This window comes from Excalfactoria chinensis, chromosome 25 (genome assembly GCF_039878825.1).
Source record: "Excalfactoria chinensis isolate bCotChi1 chromosome 25, bCotChi1.hap2, whole genome shotgun sequence".
NCBI lineage: Eukaryota > Metazoa > Chordata > Aves > Galliformes > Phasianidae > Excalfactoria > Excalfactoria chinensis.
In genome coordinates, this window is record NC_092849.1 from 3,986,024 (window position 1) to 4,009,192 (window position 23,169).

General features: G+C 61.8%; 2 protein-coding genes across 4 annotated transcripts; one reads left to right on the plus strand and one right to left on the minus strand.

Annotated features, from left to right (window-relative positions):
* Positions 1–806: 806 nt before the first annotated feature.
* OGDH (oxoglutarate dehydrogenase) lies at positions 807–19,385 on the minus strand. Of its 3 annotated transcripts, XM_072357024.1 has the most exons (24): positions 19,276–19,385; positions 16,546–16,794; positions 13,151–13,339; positions 11,484–11,574; positions 8,774–8,818; positions 8,263–8,378; positions 7,443–7,597; positions 6,930–7,076; positions 6,462–6,552; positions 6,176–6,355; positions 5,380–5,508; positions 4,979–5,158; positions 4,577–4,729; positions 3,963–4,065; positions 3,629–3,757; positions 3,267–3,417; positions 2,924–3,051; positions 2,671–2,849; positions 2,515–2,586; positions 2,102–2,224; positions 1,781–1,853; positions 1,383–1,546; positions 1,119–1,273; positions 807–1,033 (listed from the first exon to the last, which is right to left on the minus strand). In XM_072357024.1, exons 2-24 carry the CDS (start codon positions 16,765–16,767, stop codon positions 913–915), a joined length of 3,096 nt encoding a protein of 1,031 aa, XP_072213125.1. In that variant the 5' UTR covers positions 16,768–16,794; positions 19,276–19,385; the 3' UTR covers positions 807–912. The 3 variants fall into 3 exon arrangements, with proteins under 3 accessions (XP_072213125.1, XP_072213126.1, XP_072213127.1); XM_072357025.1 differs by lacking the exons at positions 8,774–8,818; positions 11,484–11,574 and adding an exon at positions 11,258–11,360; XM_072357026.1 differs by lacking the exon at positions 8,774–8,818.
* Positions 19,386–20,683: 1,298 nt separating this feature from the next.
* Positions 20,684–23,156, plus strand: LOC140262631 (interleukin-1 receptor antagonist protein-like). Its single transcript, XM_072357085.1, has 5 exons — positions 20,684–21,423; positions 21,507–21,736; positions 21,825–21,995; positions 22,151–22,296; positions 22,456–23,156. Exons 1-5 carry the CDS (start codon positions 21,383–21,385, stop codon positions 22,666–22,668), a joined length of 801 nt encoding a protein of 266 aa, XP_072213186.1. The 5' UTR covers positions 20,684–21,382; the 3' UTR covers positions 22,669–23,156.
* Positions 23,157–23,169: the final 13 nt, after the last annotated feature.

Here is a 23,169-nt window from a genome sequence, read left to right on the forward strand (position 1 = left end):
GCGGGGCCGAGCCGGGCCGAGCCGAACCGGGCCGAGCCGAGCCGAACCCGCTCCGCCGCGCGCCGCGCACAATGGGGCCGAGGGCTCATCTGTATGCACGGCTCCGCCCCCCGCCCGGCCCCCCCCCCCCTTCCCCCCTTCCAGGCGTGGGCAGCCGCGCGCCGAGCGGAGACCGGGACACGGAGCGGGGCGGGGGGGGGCGGCGCTGCGTCAGGGGGCGGCGCGGGGGTGGCACCGCGCGGGGGGGGGATGATGCCATGGCGGTGGCACCGCGCGGGTGACGTCGGGTGGGTGGCACCGGGTGGGGGGGGGGGGGGGCTCCCACGGGACCGCAGCGCGGCACCGGCGTGTCACAGCCGGCAGAGGTGGCGCCGCTCCCGGGCAGCGCTGACGGGGGGTCCCAGCGCTCCCCGCCCCACAGCGGCCCCGCGGGGCAGCGCGGCCCCCGTCAGCCCTTCTTGAGAGCCGGGAGCCCCCAGCCCCTCTGCAGCCCCGAGCTTTGGGAGCAACCGGCCGGAACAGCCCTGCAGGAGAGCAAACCTCACTGCTGGGGGCGTCCCAAACACAGCGGGGGGGTCTGGGCCTCAGTGAGGAATCCTGACCCCGATGGGGGTGGGGGGGGGGTTCAGTGGTTCAGTCCCAACTGGAGGGGTCCCAGCCCCAACGGGAGGGTTTGGCTTCATCGAGGGATGCCAACGTCAGTGGGTGGTTCCCAACCCCAACGGGGGATCTCAGCCTCTACGTGGGGGGCCCGGCCCCCTCCTCCCCACGGGGCTGCGTTGCGGCGGCACAGACGAGGCCAGGCGGAGGGTTGACAAGGTGTGTAAGTTGAGGACGGAGGCGAGCGACAGACACAGACAGACGGGCAGAGCCGCACGCATGCAGCAGCGGCCGGGGGGAGGCGGGGGGGGCTCAGGCCAGGTCCTTGAAGGCGTCCAGGTTGAAGGCGGTGTCGAGCAGCCGCTGCAGCTCCGTCAGGTGCGTCTTCTTGTTGCCGGTGGCGGGGGCGGCTGCCGGCTCCCGGCCTGCGTACCTGCAGGGAGACGATGGTGGCTGGGGGTCCCTGGGACAGCCCTGAGCGCGGCGCTGCCCCGTGGGACCCCCAGCTCGGCTCCTACCACACGGGCTTGGCGCGGTTGATGGTGGTGCGCAGGCGCGGTTTGATGTAGTCGTAGTAGCCCTGGTTCTTGTGCTCCTCCTGGCACCACACCAGCTCGGCGTTGGGGTATTTCTGAGCTTCCTTCTGCAGCAGGTCGAAGGGGAACGGCGACAGCTGCGGTGGGAAAGGGGGAGGTGGCAGCCGGGGTGGCACGGGGACGGGCGACCCACAGCCCGGCAAAGGCTCTGCCGGCTCAACGCAGCCGGAGCACTGCCGGGCTCACCTGCTCCACCCTGGTGATGGCCACGTCTGCCTCCATGCCGCGGGCCTTGCGCTCCCGGGTCAGGTCGTAGTACACCTTCCCGGTGCAGAACAGCACCCGGCGCACGTTCTGCGGGCTCTGAGCCGCCGGGCCGCAGTCGGGGATGACGCGGAGGAAGTTGGTGCCTGTGGAGATGGAAGCCCACGGTCACAGCTCGGCACTGCTGGGGGCTGCTGAGGCCAGAAGGACCCACGGCCAGGACCGAGGGGACCACGACGCCTCTCCAGCCCATTCTGCCGCATCCAAAGGAGCCCAATCTGCTGCAGCTCAAGGCTGAAGGATGCTGCCAGCAGGACTTTACACCGCGCCGGCTGCTGCCCTTCGCCCCCCGGGAGGCAAACGGCCCCACAGCGCCGTACCTGGCAGCATGTCATCAAAGCTGGAGCGCGCTTCGGGATGGCGCAGCAGCGACTTTGGAGTGAAGATGATCAGCTGCGGGGAGGGAGAGGCCAACAGGGGGTGAGCAGCGCCAACCTCCTCGCCCCCAGCAGGGAGCACAGCTGCCCATCTGTGCTCTCCCTCTGCTCGGCCGGGAGCTCAGGAGGGCACACGGGCTGCTCCATTTGCCCAAGGACAGCAATGGTTTTCAACCCAAGAGCTCCATCCCCCCCCGCAGTGAGCAGCCCTGCGGGCAGCCGGCAGTACACGCTGCACCCACCACCCCGGCCCCGGGCACTGACCGGCTTGCGGAAGGGCAGCAGGATCTGACGCCGGAGGACATGGAAGAAGTTGGCTGGAGTGGAGCAGTTGACGACGATCCAGTTGCAGTCGTACAGCTGGCGCACATCGAAGTCATCCAGCTTCTGCCTCAACAAGCGTGGGTCAGGGGGTGTCGAGGAACAGCAGCGCCTGCTGGCCCTGCAGCTCCGGGCACGCAGCCCCGCTGCCCCCCCGGCCCCCTCCCAAAGTACATGGGGACACAGAGACCGCAGCGCTGGGGACAGCCGTGCATTGTGCTCCCCAGTGTGAGATAATGCCCTCCCTGCCCGCCCCAGGGCCACCACCAACCCTCAAGCTTTACGGTGATCAGGGCCCAGCAAGGCCAGGGGGAGGGGGAGGGGTTGAGCAGGGGGTCGGGCTGAGCCCCACTCACAGGGAAGACGTCGGGATCGTCGTTGCACATCTGCAGGAACCGCTCGGGACGGGCGGATGAGTGCTCAGGGCCCTGCAGGTGGAGCCAGACAGAGTGAAGGCATGGCCAGACTGGGGGGCAGCCAGGGGTCTGGAGGAGGGTGGGGGGGTTCCTCACCATGCCCTCCATGCCATGGGGGAGCAGCAGGACGATGCCGTTCTGCCTGACCCACTTGGCTTGCCCAGGGCAGATGAACTGGTCGATGATGCACTGGGCGGTGTTGTGGAAGTCCCCAAACTGGGCTTCCCAGAGCACCAGGGCGTTGGGGCTGGCCATGGCAAAGCCCAGCTCGAAGCCTGCAGGAGGGGTCAAGGGGGGTGTGAGGGGGAGCGGTGGGGGTATGACCCCCCGGGTGCAGAGCCACTCTTACCCAGGACACCGTACTCAGACAGGGAGCTGTTGCAGACAGTGTAGGGAGCCTGGTTGGGCCACAGGTGGTTCATGGGGATGCAGGTCCTCTTGTCCACGTTCTGGTCATGCAGCACGTGGTGGCGATGGCTGGAAGAGAGGGAAGCGCCGCGTCACCTCCTGCCAAACGCTGCCTTGTGGGGGTCTCATTTGGCCGTTCCCCCTTCCCAGCTGCTCGGTGCAATGCTTTGCCAGCAGGAGATCGTGGGCAGGGTGGCAAAATTAACAACCCAAAGGACAAAGGCCGTGTGGTTTGGGATCCCTTCCATTGGCTGTGGGGCTGAGCACGGCCGGCGCTGCCCCACCTGAAGGTGCCCCTCTCGACGTCCTGCCCGCTCAGGCGGATGTGGATGCCCTCCTTCAGCAGGGAGCCGAACGCCATGTACTCAGCCAGGGCCCAATCCACAGTCCTGTTCTTTACCATCTCCCCGCGGGTCTTCAGGATTCGGCTCAGACCTGCCGGCACAGACGATGGATGGCGGCGGTGGTAACACCTCCATCCCCAGACCTGCCCGTGGGCTGACAACGTGCCCTCTGGGCAGCTCCGAGGATGAGCTGCTCCTCGCGCTCCTCCCTTAATTAACCACAGCTCCCTTTGAACCCCTCGGCGCTCCAGCCTTCTCCCACACCTCCTCAGCAACGAGCACGTGGCTCAGCGAGCTCCTACCTCCATGGATGGTGAAATCCTCCACGGGCACAGAGCTGGCCACTTGGCCGATGTGCGTCAGGTCCTCCTCGTTCAGCCCGGTGGAGGGGCAGCTCATGCTGCGGGGCTGGCCGTCCAGAGTGAAGAAACCTGCGGCCGGAGGAGCAGGCAGAGTGCTGCTGCAGGGCCGTGCCCGGCTCCACCAACACCCCGAGGGCAGAAGCGGGGATGCCAGCACCGAGCCCTGACCCCATGAGCACGCGTTTGCTGAAAGCCAGCTGTCAGGGCACCAGAATCCCAGCAGGCTCTGGAGAAGCCGGGCTATGCGCTCGCTGAACCGCTGCCAGTGACTTACCAGGCCAGGGGGAGTCCAGCCAGTGCTTGATGTGCAGGATCTTTTCATCCTTGGATCTCGCATGGGCCTCCTCACAGATCTTATCATACTTGGCTATTTCCTCCTGTGAGGCAGAAGCAGGCAGAGCCGCGTTGCTGAGGAGGCTCCGAACAGCAGTGCTGGCACGAGCTCGTGGGGCTCCCAGGCTCAGATCGGGTCCCCATGCCAGGCACCCCCCGGGGGCCCTGCAGCTCAGCCCCAGCCCTCCCAGTGCTGCAAGGCACAGCTCTGGAGCAGCTCAGCACTGCAGAGATCGAGGGAGTGAGACAGGAATGAGATGGGAACGAGATGTTCCTGCTCCCAGCCCAGTGCCAGCGGGTGCAGCACAGCTCTGCCACCTTTAGGTGAGCGGCGATGGGCCCACGAGATGTCACCCCAGCTCTGAACAAACTAAGTGGCCTCATGAGGCTCTGGGGCAGCCAGGGCAGGTCTGTGTGCTCGGTGCCCTGCATCCCTCTCCCATATGCTGTGCCCTGAAACCTTTCTGTTGTGGAGATGGGAGAACACTGTTCCTTTGCCCCCCCACACACACCCCATAGTGCTGCCCAGCTGCACCCCGACCCCAGTGACCGTACCTCGTACTCCGGCTGATTCACCACCCCCTGTGAAATCAGGAGCTCGGCGTATTTCTGCAGCACCGGCTTCTGCTTCCGGATCTGTTTGTACATCAGGGGCTGCGTGAACATCGGCTCGTCCATCTCGTTGTGCCCGTTGCGCCTGTAACACACCTACAGGGAGGGAGGGAGCCTCTGAGAGCAGCCCTGTGTGTGCTATGGAAGGTCCAAAGCGGCCCAGGAGGGAGCAGCTCTGCCCTGCTCAGCACAAGGGCAGGTGTACAGGCAGAGGCGGCACTTCCTCCCCAGTGTTAGCACGCTCTCAGGACCTGGCACAAACCTTCTCTTTCCCTCCCCTGACACCGTGCCCCAAAGGCTGGAGGAGCCGCAGCTTTAGGATCAAGTCAGGTGTCACCTCCTTACCAAATCCACCACCACGTCCTTATGGAAGGTGCTTCTCCACTCCGCTGCCACGTTGCACACATACACCACGGCCTCGGGGTCGTCTGCATTGACGTGGAAGATGGGCGCGTTGACCACGCGGGCGACGTCGGTGGGGTACGGAGAGGAGCGGGCCATGCGAGGGTCAGTGGTGAAACCGATCTGGTGGGGAGGACGGGATTTGGAACGATCTGCCTGCAGATCCCGGCTGGCACTGAAGCCAGGCAGGCAGCGGGCCAGGCACGCTCCGTCAGCTTGCACGGCACCTGGGGAATGCAGGAGGCTTCCAGGCCTCGGGCCTGCACCGAGCCGGGCTTCCCCAGCTCCATCCGAGCACTGGAGCTGCAGCATCTCCCCCGGTTTTGGGCAGCTGTGCCCCTCACCTGGTTGTTGACCACGACGTGCACCGTGCCGTGAGTGGTGTAGGAGGGCAGGTCGCTCAGGTGGAACGTCTCATACACAATTCCCTGCCCTGCAAACGCTGCATCTCCATGCAGGAGGATGGACATCACCTGTGGGGCGAAGGCACTCGGTCGTGCTGCAGCCGCATCGCAGCCCCATGGGAAGAGTCCAATGATTTCCCACAGCGCTTGAGTGGCAGCTGCTGTGATCCCTGTGGGATGCTCGGGGTCATCGTCCCACCCCAACACCCCTCTGCTCCAAAGCTCCAGGGACGGGGTTGGGACAAATGCACCTTTCCTGCATGCCTTCACCCCAAAAGAAGGAGCGCATTGTGGCAGAGCTCGCCGTGCCGTCAGCTGCTCCGCTGCTTTAGCCGGGGGCTGCCTGAGGACGCCTGCCAGGCGAGGACAGAGCTGCTCTATTTATTCCCAGCCCTCGCGGTGTGGGAGGAAGGGAAGTTTTTGATCTCACCCTTCCACTTCTGGAGTGCCACAGGGGATGAATGAGGCTGTGAGATTGGGCACAATCCCCCCCAGCATGTGCAGCCATCCCAGCTCGGTGCCCCCTGCACTCCCACCTGTGCACAATGAGACCTTGCAGCGTGGAGCTGCATCAGCCCTGATGCTGGGGATGGGAACACTGCTCAGGGTCGAGCCCTGGCAGGAGCTGTCAGCAAAGACCAGGGGAGCAGCAAAGGCCAGTGGGAGCAGCCGTGGTGATGGCAGTGTGTGTGACAGCCCCTTGGTGCCGCCCGCCCTGCCCCACACCACTGCTCACCTTCTTCCCCTCCGTGTCCCCGCAGTAGAACTGCTCTGCTTTGGTCTTGCCTTGCACCACGGGGTCGGCCGCCTCCAGGTGGGAAGGGTTGGCCACCAGGGACAGGGTGATGTTCCTGTCGGTGACGCGGTTGATGCGGCGGTGGTACATGCCCAGGTGGTATTTGACGTCACCGGAGCCCTGCAGGAGGGTGCAGTGCAGTGCAGTGCTGCCGGCAGTGGTGAGATGCAGCTCACAGCAGCACGGCCTGCGGGTTGCTGAGGGGATGGAGAGGAGCAGGGCTCACCTCGTCAGCAGCCTCCAGCTTGGAGTCGAACTGGCAGAAGATCTGCTCCAGCTCCTTCCTGATCACGTTGGCGAGGACGTTCAGGCGTCCTCTGTGAAAGCAGTGCTGTCAGTGAGCAGCAGGCAGCACAGCCTGGAGCCTCCCCCACCACAGAGCCGGGGGGCAGCCCTGCAGCCCGAGCTGTGGGGAACAAGGGGAGGGGGCAAGCGGAGGGGATGGGGTCCCAAGCTGTAACACATCCTTTGTCCCTGCAGGGATGGGGACCCCCTCTGTGCCCTCCCTGCCGCAGCATGGCCAGATCCCACCCTCACATTGCAGCCCTGCTCCAACAAAGCTCCTTCTGCCAAAGGCACAGAGCAGGCTCTGCAGTGCCATCCCCATCTCTTCCCCCCCAGAGACCATCATGAGTTGCTGAGGTCTGAGCCGAACAGAACCAAACCCCAGGGCACCAAACACGGCAGCGCATACCTGTGGGGCATCCCCATGATCACATAATCCACTCCCTTCTCACTCGACTTATCAATGATGGTCTTTAAGGCTGGGATCAGCACTTCGCAGCCCTCCAGACCAAAACGCTTCTCCGAGGACCATTTCCGATGGAGGAACTCCTCAAACCTGGAAGGGGGAGCAGAGAGGGAGCTCAGGGGGGCACATCCCCCGCTCACCCCCTCCGTCTGCCCAGCTCCCCGCCCCCACCCTGTGTGCACACCGACTCTGTGCTGTGCTGCTGTTTGAACGAGGCCTTATTTTTAGCTGTTTTCTGCCAGCATCATCTGTGTGCCGGCTCTGTGCCAGCGCTCTGGCGGCACCTGAGTGAGCCCTGCGTCGTATCTGCATGGTGAGCCCGGCCCCGAGCGACCGCGTGGATGACGCCAAGGACAGCTGATGTGGGTGGTGACCGTCCAGCTGGGGCAGCCATCCGGCACTAATGGGGCTAAATGGGGTAAAACGGAGCCTACGGCCACGCTGCTCGTCACGTACCTGGTGGAGCGGACCAGGCGCGCCAGCAGCGTTCGCTTCTCCTCGTTGGTGAACTGCATGATCCCCGGGGTCTCAAACTTCTGCCGGATCCACTGGCACTGCTCCAGGTCGTTGATGAACATGAACTCCACGCCGATGTGCTGGCAATACGCCATCTGCCCGGAGCATTGCACGGACCGTGAGGCACCGCCGGGAGCCGTGCGCGCCCCCAGCCCGCTCCAAGCCAGCTCTGTGCGGTGCTGGGGGATCCCCTGGTCCCCTCATTCAGCACCCAGCAGGGCGAGCAGAGAGATGCACCGCCCAGGAGCCACCCAGCACACTGCCGCACCCCCACTGCACAACTCACAGCCTCGCAGGGCTGCACCTCAGGGCAATGCAGACCACATTTGTTAAGGCAGGCAGGGAATGAGGAAAACCTCCCAGGATCAGGGCCTGCCCTCCCACTGCTGATCTCAGACACTTATCACCCTCCTGAGGTCAGCCAGGAACAGGGAGTGAGGCAGAGAGGAAACAACAACCTTCAGCAAAGCCACGGCACTGCTGCAAACAGCCCTTGTGCTGCAAACAGCCCTTGTGCTGCAAACAGCCCTTGTGCTGCAAACAGCCCTTGTGCTGCAAACAGCCCTTGTGCTGCAAACAGCCCTTGTGCTGCAAACAGCCCTTGTGCTGCAAACAGCCCTTGTGCTGCAAACAGCCCTTGTACTGCACAAACAACCCTTGTGCTGCAAACAGCCCTTGTGCTGCAAACAGCCCTTGTGCTGCACAAACAACCCTTGTGCTGCACGCTGCTCCACCGCCTGCAGACACACACAGCCCTCACCTCCAGGCGGCGGATGATCTCCCGCAGCGGAAGAGCCGACTCATTTCCTCCGATGAAGGTGGTTGTGGGCAAATGGAAGACCTTGTCGAGGTCGGACTCGTCCAGCCCGTAAAATCCTGCAGGGTTGCGGCGGGTGGGACGAGCAGAAGCGGAGAGAGAAGGAAGGGATGGGGCCAGGGGGGTGAGGGGGGTCGGCCACAGGTGGGGAAGGGAGGAGAGGGGAGGGGAGGGGGACAAAAGTGGCACAAAACCCAAAATGAGCACGGAGGAGGTTTGAGCGCATCAACCGAGCAGCAATTAACATCCAGCACGAGACAACCAGGTCACAACGGAAGGCCGTGGAGCAATAGGTGTGTGCAAATCAGAGGGCACCCGGCGCTGCTACGGGGAACGCTCCAACTCGGGGTGAAGCATCGCCGACCGCACGCCCCGCTTGCCTTTAGCCAAAGGGCCCAGAGTAACCTATAGACAGTGCTGTGCTGCTGAGGGCTGGGGCTGCCGCGGTGCGTACCTCCCACTGTTAACACTCTCAGCCGCTCCTTGAACACCGCGAGGTCTGGGGTGAGCGGGGGGTGCAGAGGGAGAAGATAGAGAGACAGTCAGAGTTAGTAAAGGAAAAGAACCGCGAGGAGAACAGCCGTGGGAAAACACGAGTCTAAAAATGAGATGGAGAACAGCGTTCAAACAGAGCGGGGACCAACGGAGGCAAAGGGGGGGGGGGGGGTGGAGGATGGCTGTGCTACGTGGCAAAGGGGTCCTGGTGGAAAACGTGGGACGGGGGGAGGGAGCGGGCATCAGACACTGGGCAGCAGTTGGGCTGCATGGGTTGAGGTCTCCTCTAGTGGGCAGCACCTCCAACCGCAGGCTGGAGAACGGCCCCAAGGGGAGCAGAGGGCTTTGTGGGCACAGCCGATGTGTGCCAAAGGGTCCTTCCACGGACAGACCGACCCGCACGCAGGAGCGCTCCGTCTCCTGAGCAAGAACGGGGATGAGCACAACAAGGGGTTCCCCTGCACGGGACGCGGCACTCCTGCATTAACCCGAAGGTTGCCCTGCTGCACCCACAGACAGCTTCCAAACCCGACAGCAGCGAGCTGCTCCACAAAAGGCAACTGAGACAAAAGACCAGCTTCAGAGATGAGGCACCCAGCTCCTCAGTCAGAGCAGAAGCTGCTTGCAGCTCACGCTGTGACAGCTGACCTTTAAGGATTTCAATGCGCAGAAATAGGAAACAAAGGATTGTTTCCAGGGCAAGTCCAACAAACACTCCTCTTATTAACTGCTCCACAAATTAACTGCAGCCCAAGTGTTAGGAAATACTCTTCCCAAGCAAAAAGCCAGCAGGATTTGCTTAGAAATTGGCTTTCTCTGCAAACAGCCTACGGCGGATCTTTTGCACTGGCTGGAAAACCTGCCCTTGTCCTCCTGACAGCCCTCAGCCAGGCTGCAGGCAGACAGCATCCCGAAGCACTGAGCCATGGGATCCCAGCGTGGTTGGACCAGAAGGGCCCTCAGGCTGCCCAGGGCTCCATTCACAGCCTTGGGCACCTCCAGGGACGGGGCACCCACAGCTCCAGGCAGCAGTGACAGCCCCCCACCACCCCTGGGGAAAGGAATTCCCCCTCACACCGACCTACACCTGCAGAGCTCTGGCTGCAGCCATCCATCTCCCTTCAAACCCATCTCTCTCCATGTCAGAGCTAAGGATGCGCTGCAGCCTCCCAGAGCACCGCCTGTCCAATCACCTCCTGCAGCACCTCTTGGGCTGTCAGTGGGAAACAGCACCCAGCAGCGCCATGGGGACCCGGTATGCGACACGGTGTGCATCCTGCCCTGTGCTCCCATCCACTGCGCCCTCTGTGAGGATGGCACGGCGTGGGGAAGCTCCCACATGGGAAGGCAGCACTGCCGGCTCAGCAGCGATGAGGCTGTTGCCAATTAAGGAAGAAGCACCGCATCGAGCCACGTGGGATTGCTGCTGGGCTGGGCTTGGCTGCACATCGCAAGCAGGGGATGGCAGCTCTCCTCCCAGCCGCCGTGTCCCCACGCTGCTCAGCTCAGCACGAGCAGCTTCATTTCAGGATCCATGGGATGAGGTTTTGCATCTGGTGCTCCCGATGGCACAAACCGCCTCCTGCAGCCACACACTGGCCGCGGCAGCCAACGCAACCCAGCCCTGGTGCAAACCAGCAGCTGGCAGCAGCAGCACGGCTCACTCCCTGCTCTCGTTAAGCACTCCTGGTAATTAAATCGACACCGGGAGCCACAGTGCCAAATCTCAGCAAGAACGCCACAAAGGCCTCACAGCGACCGCCCGGCTGCGGCACTGAGGTCAGGGTTAGCCCAGGCAATGCAGCACGCTGCAGCCGGGACAGGGCTGCACTGCACAGCCGCACCGGGAGCATCCTGAGCACTGCTCCTCCAGCCCAGCCCAGCAGCACGAGGCTCGGTGCCTGGTGCCGGCAGCGGGGTGAGCGACCCGTCCAGACAGACAGACACAGACAGACAGAATTCGGATCGGCTGTTGCAGCTGTGCGAGGTTAGTGATCATCGCTGAGCTCTACTCTAGGTTAGGAGCATGCCTTGCAGCAAAGGACCAGCCCTGGAAGCAGCAGCGGGGTGAAGGAGCTCGCTGCTGCTGTGCTGGAGAGCACTGAGCGTTAGAGCTTCACCCCCCTCTGTGCCACACACGCATGCATCCCTCACTGCCAAGCAGGGGAACTTCCACCCTACCAGGTGGGGACGCATCCCAAAGCTTCCTTGGCACAATCGGTGGCAGAGCTCAGAGCTCAGAGCTCAGCCAACGTGGAGCACTGATGGCCGGGGGGGGGCAGAGCTGCTCCGCCACCGCTGCGCTCCCCAGACTGATTTGGAGCCGTGGTTAGGAAGGAAACTTCAGACCTTTCCCCTGCTCTGGTGAAGCGCTCTACCTACAAAGCTGTGAGAGAGAGAGGAGCCCAAGCAATGCAGCACTAACTGCTCTCAAAGCCCTCACCCAGTTTGTCTGTGGATGTGATAATATCGGCTGGAACGGATGAGTCCAGATCCGCATCCAGGATGCCCAGGGGGTCGAGTTGTGCTACATGGTGCCCTCGAATCTATGAAATGGGCCGGGAATGGAGGGGAGGACAGGTACCAGGAGGGAGAGGGAGAGAAACAAAAAGAGGGGAGGGGTAAAAAAGTTAAATTACATTCAAATTAATTTGCAGAGTAATTCTCACCGACGTTTGGAGAAACAGTTACGGGCGCATCATCAAAATTTACACAACTAATGCCGAGAGGGTCGAGCTTTGCAATGTGATGGCCCCTGACCTGGAAGTAACAACACAGATTAGTCATTAAGACGAACTCATTGATGTTCCTTAAAATAATAACCAGAACAACACAACCTTGTGCAGATTCCCTCCTCACGTCTCCCGCAGAGCCGGCCAGGAGGGTCCCAGCCCCACTCCATGGCTCTGAAGCCCAGAGCAGCTCCCAGCACAGCACTGGGAAGGGCCCAGCAGCGTTGTGCCACTGCCACCCACTTACCTGCGCCTCCCCACAGAGCTCAGCAGTGCTCAGCAGCCAGAGCTGCACTCTTCAGCCTGAAAATCCTCCTTGCTGCCCCTGGCACCGCTGAGACTTTCCTTCCCACACTTACTGATGTCCAGTGCTTACTGCTTTCCTTTCCAGTCCGTACTGCTTTATTTTCAGCACTCACGGCTTTCATTTCCAATACTCAGTGCTGCCCTCTGGATCCACGATGCGCACTGGGTTGAGCTGTGTTATGGGATGCCCCAAAATCGATGACAAGGGCTGGGCATGGAGGGCTATCCCGAACCTCAGGGTCAGCAGATCCAGGGCTCAGTGGCTGCAGTGCCTTCCCACTGAGGAAGTTGGGTTCCTCCATCCGGAGGTGGGAACAAGGATGGGGTCTTCTCTTGTGCTTCTTTTCTTCCTTTTTTTCCCTCCCCCCCCAGATCCCCCATTTTGGCACACAGAGCCCCCCAAGGCAGCGGTGGCAGCAGTCCCACATCATGGGCTCCATGGCTGCCTCTGCCGCAGGGACACGGCGGCAGATTGTTTTCCCCAGCCCTAACAAGAACACAGCAGTCATTTCAAAGGAAATAATGAACTGGGCATCCAAGCATTGCTACGAGGGAGGAACGGACCGGTTCTGGTACCACCAGGAGCCAGCACAGGGCAGGGACACCGCTCGCCTGTCCTTACAGGGCCTCTCCAGCTCGATCTGGTTTCGGAAGTTAATTGCCTGGTGGTTAAGTAGGTCACATACCACAGGTAGGGCTGCTGGCCCTCACCCACCTGCATGCCACGCTCAGCCTCCCCACTTGGAACCTCCCCACTACGGCTGCAGCTTTCTCAATCCAGTTCAGAAAAAGCAGGTCAAGAACAACCACCTCCCAGCACAGCCGCTGCGGGGCTGAGAGAGCAGAGGGAGTGCAGAGGGCTTTGTGTGCACGCTGCTGCGTTGGAAGTGGATGCCTCCAATGATGCCACATTAGAAGCCAGCGCCGCAAGGAGCCAGCATGGTGCTCAGCTCCCATGCCATCAGCACAGTGCAAGGGGCTCACAAACAGCCCAGGAAGAGCAGAGTGAAAGAATGATGGAATGATGGAAAGAACGATGGGTGCAGGAATGCATCTCAGCGTTCTCCTGAGCTAAAACGCCAGCCATGGGTGCGTGCTGCAGAGGTTCCTTTCTGCTAGGAACTCATTTCTCCCCAGAGGCTGATTCTGCAGCAAAGGCCCAGGTAGGGTGGCAGTGGCTTTAAGCTTCCTATTGTCAGGCAGCGTTACAGTGATGGGGTGTGCACACATGGCAGCGTGCAGCTGCTGGGAAGGCTGCAGAGGGTAATGCGGTGCTCGGTGCAACGCTGCGTTCTTACCTGATATGCCCTGATAAGAGACTGCACTGCCAGATGGTCTTCCACCAGTTTGTCTACGTTGGGCTGTGCTTGAACCAGGAACTGTGCTTGGGACAGTGCGGAAAGGCTGGAGCTCAGCGGGGGGGGGCTTTGGTAAGCAGTGCCTGGAGCAGCTCCGGCGTTGGCGTTGCGAAAGAAGATGTCCCATGACTAGAGGGAAAAAATGGGGACAGATCAGCAGGTGCAGCCCAAATGTCCCTGGTGCAAAGCTCTCAGCCCCTCACTGTGGCTTGGAGGGCCCAACTCCCAGCACAGGGCACCTTCCACTCTTGGGTTTTCTTTACTGTTGTTTTCCTTTCCAATCCCTTTCCCATTCATTTCTCATTCCAGAGACCAGCTCTTCTACTGGCCACAGAAGTACAGGTGAGGGTGGCCAAACCACAGCAAAAAGAGCTTTCAGCGTGGGGCTGGGGCAGAAGATGGGGCTTCCTCCTGGTACCTGAGAACAGGAGCTGCAGCCTAACCTTTGCAGGCAGCTCTGGGCACATGCAGTGACCCGGCCTGCCTGCCCCAGCTATTTCCAGCCTTCCCAACTCACACGGACGCCCAACACGTGGCTGCCCAGGGTGAACAGTTTTAGAAGCAGGTCACACTGGAGGAACATAAACTAAATCTGGAAAGACCTGGAGCTGTAACTGATATCCATGCAGCTCATTTCCATGATGGTAAAAATAATAAAGAAATAAAATGAACAAACTAAACCCAGCACCTGACCGTGCTGCCATTGTTTCCTGCTCAGGGGGGAGGGCTGCCCGCAGCTCCCAGAGCGATGCCACCATCCCGTCCCCTCCTGCCCCAGGCTGCTGCCTCTGATTCTGGCTGCTGCAGAGCAGGACTGAGGCTCACCGCTCTGTTTTCCAGTCCATTACCCAGCCTTCACCCCACAAAAGGGAATGCAGCATCTGCTCCCAGTGAGGGGGGAGGGAGACAGAGGTTTGCTGTCTGCTGCCAGCAGGGCTGGCCCCCACGTGGCTCCCAGCATCCTGAATGCCCTGCAAACACCGCTGTGTCACCCCATGGCCAAGCCTTGATGTAAGCAGAAAGACTTCAGAGCTCACACATTGAACCAGGATGATTTTCCATCCACGCTCGAGGTTTTTGAGGACAGTGAAAGAATGGCTCCTGCAGGGCTGCCAGGCACGCTTTGCCCCCCGGCAACAAATGCAGCATGAGAAAGGAATTATGAGCACAGGTGTGTTGAGCAGCACAGCCCCAGTGCCTCCCCACTGCTGGGGGTCAGTGGGAGATGGGGCACAGCAGGACAAAGTGGGGCACTGCCAGAGGAACAAGGTTAAGCAGCAGCACCCCAAAAGCAGGCACCTTTTCCTTCCCTGCAGTCACTGCACCTGGAATCACACCCAAACATCTGCACCCTGGGAGCTGCTGCCTTCGTGACCTCCGTTCTGACACTGCAGACCTTTGCCTCTCGGAGATGCACTTTGCTTCTGGTCCGAAAGGAAAAGCTCAGCTGTGAGCTCTCCAAGCAGGGCGCAGTGCAGCGCAATCGGACTTTCACTGAACACCTGATTGCCCAACGTAACGGCAGGGCACACCAGGCTGCAGGCTGGGCCCCCAGCAAAGGCAAACTGCAGGAAGAACGAGGGCAGGCCGTCCCCTGCTAAGGGCAGGGAGAACCACAGACCACCCTGGCCCAACAGGTTGCTCTGAAGTGCGCTTCACCCCCCAGGGACAGTGAGAACCTCATCAGGGCACACAGTCGGGAAGGCCAAGGTAGTACTGAGGTCATCAAGAGCTACAGAGCTCCAAGAAGAGGAGCCAGGAAACTACAGGACTGCAATTCCTGGGAAAGGGATGGGACGGGTCCTCCCAGAAACTGCTACAGACCCAACAAAGCAGGAGATGGGGAAAAGCCGGTGCCAGTTTACCAAAGGCAAGTCATGCCGGACCAGCCCTTTTCCAACAAGATAATGGCATCCCTCCACAGGGGGAGGGCCCTCAGTGTTCCCTGTCTGCACTTCTGCACAGCACTTGATGCTGTTCCCAAAGCATTTCCTGACCATATCGCTCCCACACCAGCAGCAGGAGCAGACCGTGCTGGGTAGGGGCAAAGTTGGGCCCATGTCAGCATGGATGTGTTCAGGGGCTGCTTGACAGCATCCCAGCCCTCCAGCCAGCAGTGTGTCACCATTCCTTCTGGGAGCAGCAACGGGAAGGGGCCAGCACCAGGAAGGCTCCCAGCAGCCACCCAACAATTCCCCCCACCCTTTCCTACTCCCTCCCCAGCTTAGCTCCCATTTGCTCATCTTACTCCAGCAAAGCTCTCTAATGGGAAGCTGGAGTTCAGATGAAGGACAGAACGAGGAAAAAAGCTTAAGATAGTGAAACAACAACAGAAAAAAATCCTTCCTCAAATGAAACGAGCACACCAACACGTTTTGCAGTCTCAGCAATCAGTCCCGGATGGAGGAAGTGAGCTCGCCCTGCTCGGCGCCCGGAGGCACATTGGGACGGGATGGTGGCAGGGAGGTTTCTGGTGAGCCAAGCTCAGAAATCCCAGCTCCTCCCCAGCCCTGCCCAGGACGGGCGTAGGGTTTCTGCAGGCTGCAGAGATAAGCTGTGCCTGCTGGGTTTGGGCGCCGCACCCTGACCCAGCTATCAGCTGGGACACGCCAGCGCCTCCCCGGCAGCACGGTTTTTCCCCGAGGTCCTGGGGCAAGTTACGAAGTCCCCAGGGGGATGTGATGACTTCCTGCCAGGGGATTATGAGGGAACAGCACAGGAGCGTGGCGTGGCTGCGGCCGGAGGCATCTCCAGGCCCCTCTGGTCCCACCCAGCACCCAGCAATCCCCCAGAGCTGGGTTTGGAGATCTCCAAGAGGAAAACCCGCAGCCGCAGGACCCACGGGGTTTCAGAAATCCTCTGACCATCCAGGAGCAAACCCCACAGCCCTGCCTCGTGCTGCAGTGATGCACCAACACACGGCCGTGCCCAACTGCCAGCCCCACTCAGCAGCATTCTGCAGGGCACAGATCAGCAAGCACGACGTGAGATGTGAGGAGGACCCTCTCCTTGTCACCCCCAGAATGAACCCTCCTGAGGAGCAGTAAGGGCTGGAAAGCAGCCAGCATCTGGAGCTCAGCAGGACGCATTCCCTCCGAAGCCATTCCTTGTATCCACGTGTGATCCGGGCTGTGGGGAGCTCCATGCTGGCTGCACACACAGCGCAGGGTGGTCGTTCTTGAGAGGAGAAGCTTCTGCTGCAGCTGCTGCTTTCAGGAGAGCGCAGTGGAACGGACATCCACACCCAGCTGAATCCTCCTGGGACGCCAGCACTTACCTGCCCCACGGCCGCGCACACGCTCGAGTGGGGGCGGTTTCCCGGAGCTGCTCCTTACCTTATGTACACTTTTGGGGTTTTCCAGCCACGCATAGTACATTTCCTCCACATAGTTTGAACTAGTCCCGCTCAGAAAAGGCTCGGCAGCCACCGGCGCGCTGTAGCACCGGATGGGGTGAAACGTCCTGGGCGCTGCCGGCCTCTGTTGGGAAATAGTCTTAACAGTCTGAGAGGCCGTCAGCGGCCTCAGCTTTGCTGCACAAGTCCTTAAGTTAAACATGTTTGTCCGACAGCCTCACGCGAGTCCCTGTTGGAATAGAAGCAAAAAGAGCTTTAGGAAGGGTGCAAGGCAGCGCGAGCACCATCACCCCTGGCACGAGCTTTGTGAGTGAGCGACAAGCTTTGTTCGGGAGGTCCCCACCCCGCACAACACCCCGCAGCTTCTCATCACTTTATTTCCCATCCCCTTCCCCACGCACTCAACTGATGTCCACGGCACGAGAGAGGAAGCCCTGCGAGGAGCTGCTGGTGCCCTGCTCACGCCAGGCTATGAGCAGCAGTGCCCCGTGCCCATGGCGCGCACTGGGACAGCACTGCGTGGAATCAGAGCCCAGCGCAGGAACGCCGGGTGCAGGAGCACAGCCGGTGCTGGGAGCTCCAGAATGCCACCCAAACAGGTGCCAAACCAGCCCGGAAAGTTCTAGCAACTTGATTTATTTCTTACCAGCTGGGTTTAACTGCTGAATGCTGCACTGCCCTGTGCTCAGCTGACCCTGTCCTGTTGGGACACAGGAAAACAGCCTCTGCAGGGTTTGCATAACGAGCGCTTTCTCCTTCGCTTCCCTTCCTACTGTGAGGGCCATGGCTGCAAGTGGAGCAAAGCGGCTCTTCCCTGGCCCATTCTTGCTGCATTACTCACCCTGCCTCTGGCCTCCATCCATCTGACAAGGCCTGGGCTGGGGCAGCCCGCAGCGGCTCTCAGGGTAGCAGCGGGGGGACGGGGCTGTCCCCCACAGGTGGCCACAGCGGCACCTGCACAGTATTTGGGGCTGTGAATGCAGCAGGAGATCAGAGGTGACTGCAGCTCACCTCCAGCCGCAGGGCAATGGGAAGAAGTGACTGCAGGAAGAGCTCTCCCGACACCAGAACCGCCTCGTCCCTCCCACGGCCCACTGAGGACATGGCTTCCTGGGCAGATCCCTTCATCTCTTCCCCACTGACGCTGCTGACAAAGGCCAACAACACAGCCCCAGGGAACGAGCTGCAATGAGATCTCCTTGGGCCGCACTGGCACATGGGACAGTGCCACCTGGCCCTGTGCCTGCCCCGAGTCGTCACGGGGTTGGAGGTGACCCCACAGCAGCAAACCAAGTTTCCCAGCACTACGTGGTCGGACCTGATGATCTTAAAGGTCTTTTCCAACCTGAGCAATTCCATGATTCTACAAAGGGAGGAGAACGCAGCCCCATTACTGCAATATCACCTGCTGGGCTTCCCCATTTGCTTTGCTGAAGGCAGTTTTAGCCCCCCAGCACTGCAGCAGCTCCAACTCCCCCCTCTAAGCGCAGGATTTTGGTGCAAAGAGTGTTTGGGTCGAAGCATCCTGACCTCCTGAGGCAGAGCTGCTGCTGCAAGGGGACGGCAGCGCAGCATTCCTGGGCCTTGATTCATGGCAGGCATTAAGGGCAGAGATCTTTGTTCCACTGAGCTGCCGGGGGCAGAAGCAGAGATTCACCACCCCCACGTTTAAAGCACGAGACACACGTGGGGAGAGTCCTGAGCCCACCAAAGCGCGTGGGAAAAAAGGCTCTGGGACAAAAGCATCCGCAGCAGAGGTTAGGGTTAGGGTTAGGGCCAGAGTCAGGTCAGAGTCCAATTTCAGCTCTGCCCCCATCCCAGGATCAGCGCTGCAAAACAGAGGCATTAATGATGGGGGTCAGCCCCAAGTGGGACGGCACTGGGGGCAGTGGGGCACAAACACGGCGCAGACACGGGGCTGTGATGCAGCACTGCGGCGGGATCCACAGCTGCACTGCCAGCTCCTGCAGGGGTCAAAGCAGGAATAGTGCAGACCGAGGGCTGCTATGGGAAGGGCGCAGAGCAGAGGAAGGGCCTAAACGTGGCCTTTGGAGCCACCGCCATCTACTGCAGGAGGTGAACTGGGAAACGCTTTTGGTTTCTAATCCTTAACACTAAACGGCGCCGAAAGGATAAGAGTTAAACTCAGCTGGATCAGAGGGACAGGCACTCAGCGCCGGGCCGGCTCTGCCACCTCCTGCGGGAACAGGACGGGACAACACAACGGGGCTGTGGGGGCGGCGCTGCCCTGGACGGGCCGGAGCGCGGCGCGGCGACCGTCCGTCCCTCTGACGGCGCAGCGGCCCTAAGGTCCGGCCCAGGAAGCGGTTCGCAGCTCCGGTTCCGGTCCCCGAGCCCGCGGCCCCGCGCCCCCACGTGCGGCAGGGCGGAGGGCTCGGCCCCGCCCCCGCGCCCCGCCCGCCAATCAGCGCCCGCCTCCGCCGCGCGGGCTTCGCGCCCTTCACCACCTATCGGAGCGGCGCGAGGCGCGCCGCCGCCCCCCGATTGGCCGATCGGAGCTGCCCATCCCCGCGGCGGCCCCGCCCTCTCCCCCGCCCCGAGGCGCCCGGGCGGCGGCGCCAAGGACACGGAGAGCGGCCGCCGCCCCCCCCCCCCCGCCTCGCCGGCCCCGGCCCGCCCGGCTCCGCCGCCCCCGACCCGCTCCGGCCCGGCCCGGCCCGGCCCGATCCCGCCGCCCGCAGCCCGGTACCTGCCGGCCCGCCCGTGCTCCCCGCTCGCGGCCCCGACTCTGACAGCGGCCCCCAACCGCCGGCTGCCGCCCAGCGTCGCCCCGCCCCGCTCCTACGTCACCGCGTCGCCCCGCCCACACGGCAAAGCCACGCCTCCACGCTCAGCCCCGCCCCTTCCCCAAGCCGCGCCTTGCGCCCCATCGCCCGCGTGGGGGCGTCACTGTGCGGGACGGACACGTGGGTGTTCAATGCGGGGTGCGGGGGGGGCGTCCATCCGTACTGACCTCCATCCGTGGGGACATCCACCATAGAGACATTCACTGTGCTCTGTGATCTGCTGTGGGCACAGCTGGCATGGGGTCTCCCACCTCAAGGGGCAGCCACGGGGATACCCACCATGGAGACATGTGCCGTGGAGTAGGGATATCTGATATGGGATATCTGATGTGGGATATCTGATGTGGGACATCTGATGTGGGACATCTGATGTGGGGCGGTGGCCATGGGGACCACGCAGCCATTGGGGTCTGCATACAGACATACAGTGGATGGACATTGTGGTGCAGAGCCCCCGGGCGTGGAGAACATCCGTTATGGGACCATCCGCCCACGGGGACGTCCCCGATGAGGCAATGCAGCGTGGGGACGTTGTCCATAGGGGACAGGCCTGAGAACAGAGACATCCCGGTGGGAGGGGTCGTCTGCTCACGGGGTGCACAGATATCCGCACGCAAGGACCGCCATCACGGAGGTGACATGGCGGCACAGGGACGGCTCCAGCCCTGAGTCACGTCCTGTGGGGACAGTGACACCATTCGGGAAGTGAAACGGCCGCAGGAAAACACGCAGCCGCCCCACACACGCACATCCCTCTCCAGCATGGCGCAACCGCGTGGGAGCCGGCAGGGCTGGCCGTGGGTGTCCTATAGGATAGCAATGGGGACGTGGGGCCTGGGCGGCAGAAAGCCCAAGAGGACAGCATCCCTAAGATGGCAATCAGAGGCAGTGGGATGTGTGGGGTCCGGCAGGAAGCAGAGGGGCTGGGGGAGGAAATGGGGCAGCGGCAGCGCTTGCACCACCGGCCCCTTTAGGGGAATCCGGCCTTGCTGCAGCCCTGATGAGAGCTGGCGTCATCCGGGGCACTGGCGGCCGTGGGGCAACCCCAGTGTGTCAGCCTGGCCAGCGCACAAGAGCCAGACCCCGAGCATCGCCCCACTCTGTGCACGGCCCCGAAGCAATGCCCTGATAGGCCCCACACCGATCCCAAAGCATCACCCCGCTGCGTGGTCCACACTGACTCTGAAGGGTGGCTCCACCGAGTCCCACGTTGACCCCAAAGCATCATCCTGCCAAACACCATGCTGGCCCCAAAGCATGGGTGAAAAGCACGCTCTGAGCTCTACAATCAGCATGGCTCCATGCAGCGTTCGAGGCACGGACTCAGATGTGAACGATCCAAATCGTTTATTACAAGTTCTCACATCCCTTATATACCTTCACAAGTTGTTGTTTTCTCACTTTCCCATCCGCCCTTATAACTTTCCCAACCACCTTTACATGTCAACAAAGCATTCTACAAAACACTTTTCAACTGTCCATGCAGGCACATCTCCAATCAGAGCTGTGAGAGCCTTCTTCTCCTTCCAGAGGTGTCCTTGGTTCTCATGCTGTTTATCTTGCTCCACAGCTGCTGCTCTGAACAGCCTTTCTTGTATTCCCACAGCTCCATTGCATCCCATACCAACCCCAAACCACGGTCCCACCGCGTCCCATCCTGACCCCAAATTACTGCACCACCGCGTCTCCTACTGACCCCAAAACAGCCCCTCTGAGCCCCAGAGCACAGGCAGAAGCACGCTCTGAGCTCTACTGCGACCCCAAAGCCCCCCTGTGCCCCACAGCGCCCTGCAGCAGGCAGCACAGAGGCGGAGCCGATGCCTGCAGTGCTGTGTTGCTGCAGAGACGAAACTCGTGTTGCGAAACGTGGAAATCCCGCCGGCTGCCGCTTCCTTCCAGCGCTCCTTCAAAACGCGCCGCTCTGCAGCAGGGCTCACAGAGCTCCGAAGCAGCAGCAGCACCCACAGCGCTGCAGGCTGCCTCACCCTCAGCTCCACTGCAGGCACAGAGATGGCGTTCGTTCCTGACCTGGACGTGCTGGAGAGCAGCAGGTGAGCACTGAGACGGGCCGGGGGGCTCACGATGGGTCTGAGCTTCACGTGGCCCAAAGCTCACCATCTGCTTTGCCTTCCAGCCTCAGCGAGGAGACCTTCTACGGCCCCTCCTGCCTCTGCAAGCAGAAGGTGCGGATGGCAGGAGCCGGTGGCACAGTGGACGTGCAGGTGACGGTGAGGAAGGGACGCGGCGCACGGAGCTTTCGGCAGGCCGCCGTGCTGGTGGTGGCCATGACCAAGCTGCTGCGGAGGCCAAGGAGCAGAGAATTTGCTGACAGCGACCTGAGCGGGCTCCTGGAGGAGGTGTTTGGTAGGAGCGGGCGCTGGAGGAGGAGGAGGGATGGAGGCTGGGCCGTCGTTGCCACCTGCTGACCTCCCTGACCTGCTGTCCCCCGCAGAGCCCGTCACCTTCCAGCGGCTGGAGAGCAGCTACGCCGGGGCGCCCGCCTTCCGCTACACCCGCTCACAGTCCTTCGACATCTTCGACATCAACCAGAAGTGCTTCGTGCTGGAGTCACCCACACAGCTGGTGGCTCTGCACCTCCAGGGGCCTTCCTCCAGCCAGAAAGGTGAGGGCACCACTTCCCTGTCCCTACCCCCTATCCCAATCCCTATACCTATCCCTACCCCTATCCCTACCCTCTATCCCTACCCCTACCTCCTATCCCTATCCCTACCCCCCGTCCCCTCAGCACACCCACTGACCCGTCCCTTCTCCCCACAGTGAGGCTGAACATCGCTCTGTACCGGCCCCGAGGCCCACGGGGCAGCGCTGGAGCTGGACAGATGCCGGTGGCTTTGGGCATCAAGGGCTACAAGCTGTACATGTCGTGCGTGCTGAGCGGCGCTGAGCCCACACTGCAGCTGGAGGTGAGCGGCCCACGCCCCCATCCCATCCCATCCCATCCCATCCCATCCCATCCCATCCCATCCCATCCCATCCCATCCCATCCCATCCCGTTCCATCCCATCCCATCCCCACCCGGATGCCAGCAGCTCACACTGAGCCCCTTTGTGTCCCCACGGCAGGAAGCCGACGTGCTGCGGGACATCGACAGCGTGGAGCTGACCCGCTTCATCTTCTACCGCCTGGACAGCCCTGCCGAGGACACCACGCGCTTCGAGTCGGCCGCCTTCCCCGGCTGGTTCATCTGCACCTCCCTGCAGCCCCGGCAGCCGGTGGGCATCACCAACCAACCCGACCAGGTCAACATCGCCACCTACAAGCTGAGCGGGCGCTGAGCGGGCGCTGAGCATCCGCTGCAACCCAAACCGGCCCGTTGCTGGTTTCCATCTGTATGTACCGAGTACAACCCGCCGCCCCGCCATGCTGTTCCACGTGGAATAGCCGCTCTGGGCCCCGTGGGCCTGAGTCACACCTTGATGTTTCGTTCCCTCCCTGTTGCTTTTAACTTATATTTTTGTACGTGATCACCACGCTGTTGTGTCACCCCCTGTTGGGGTGCAGCTATTTATTGGCACTGCACAAATAAAAGCTTCCCTGTGGACGAGAGTCTCTCTGTGCTCTGGGGGTCGGTCGGGCCGGTTCGGGCCAGAGGAGCAGCATTTCCCACACACGGGCTGTTCCTGCTGCCCTCTGCGGGCACCCGGGGGGCAAAGACTGCGGAACGCGGCACCCCTCGGGGTCTCCACGACCCTCCGAGCCCTCAATTGCTCCTTAACAGCCAACCCCCATTCCCTCCCAAAGCGCCCATCAGAACCTCTTAGAAATCCCCCCAGAAC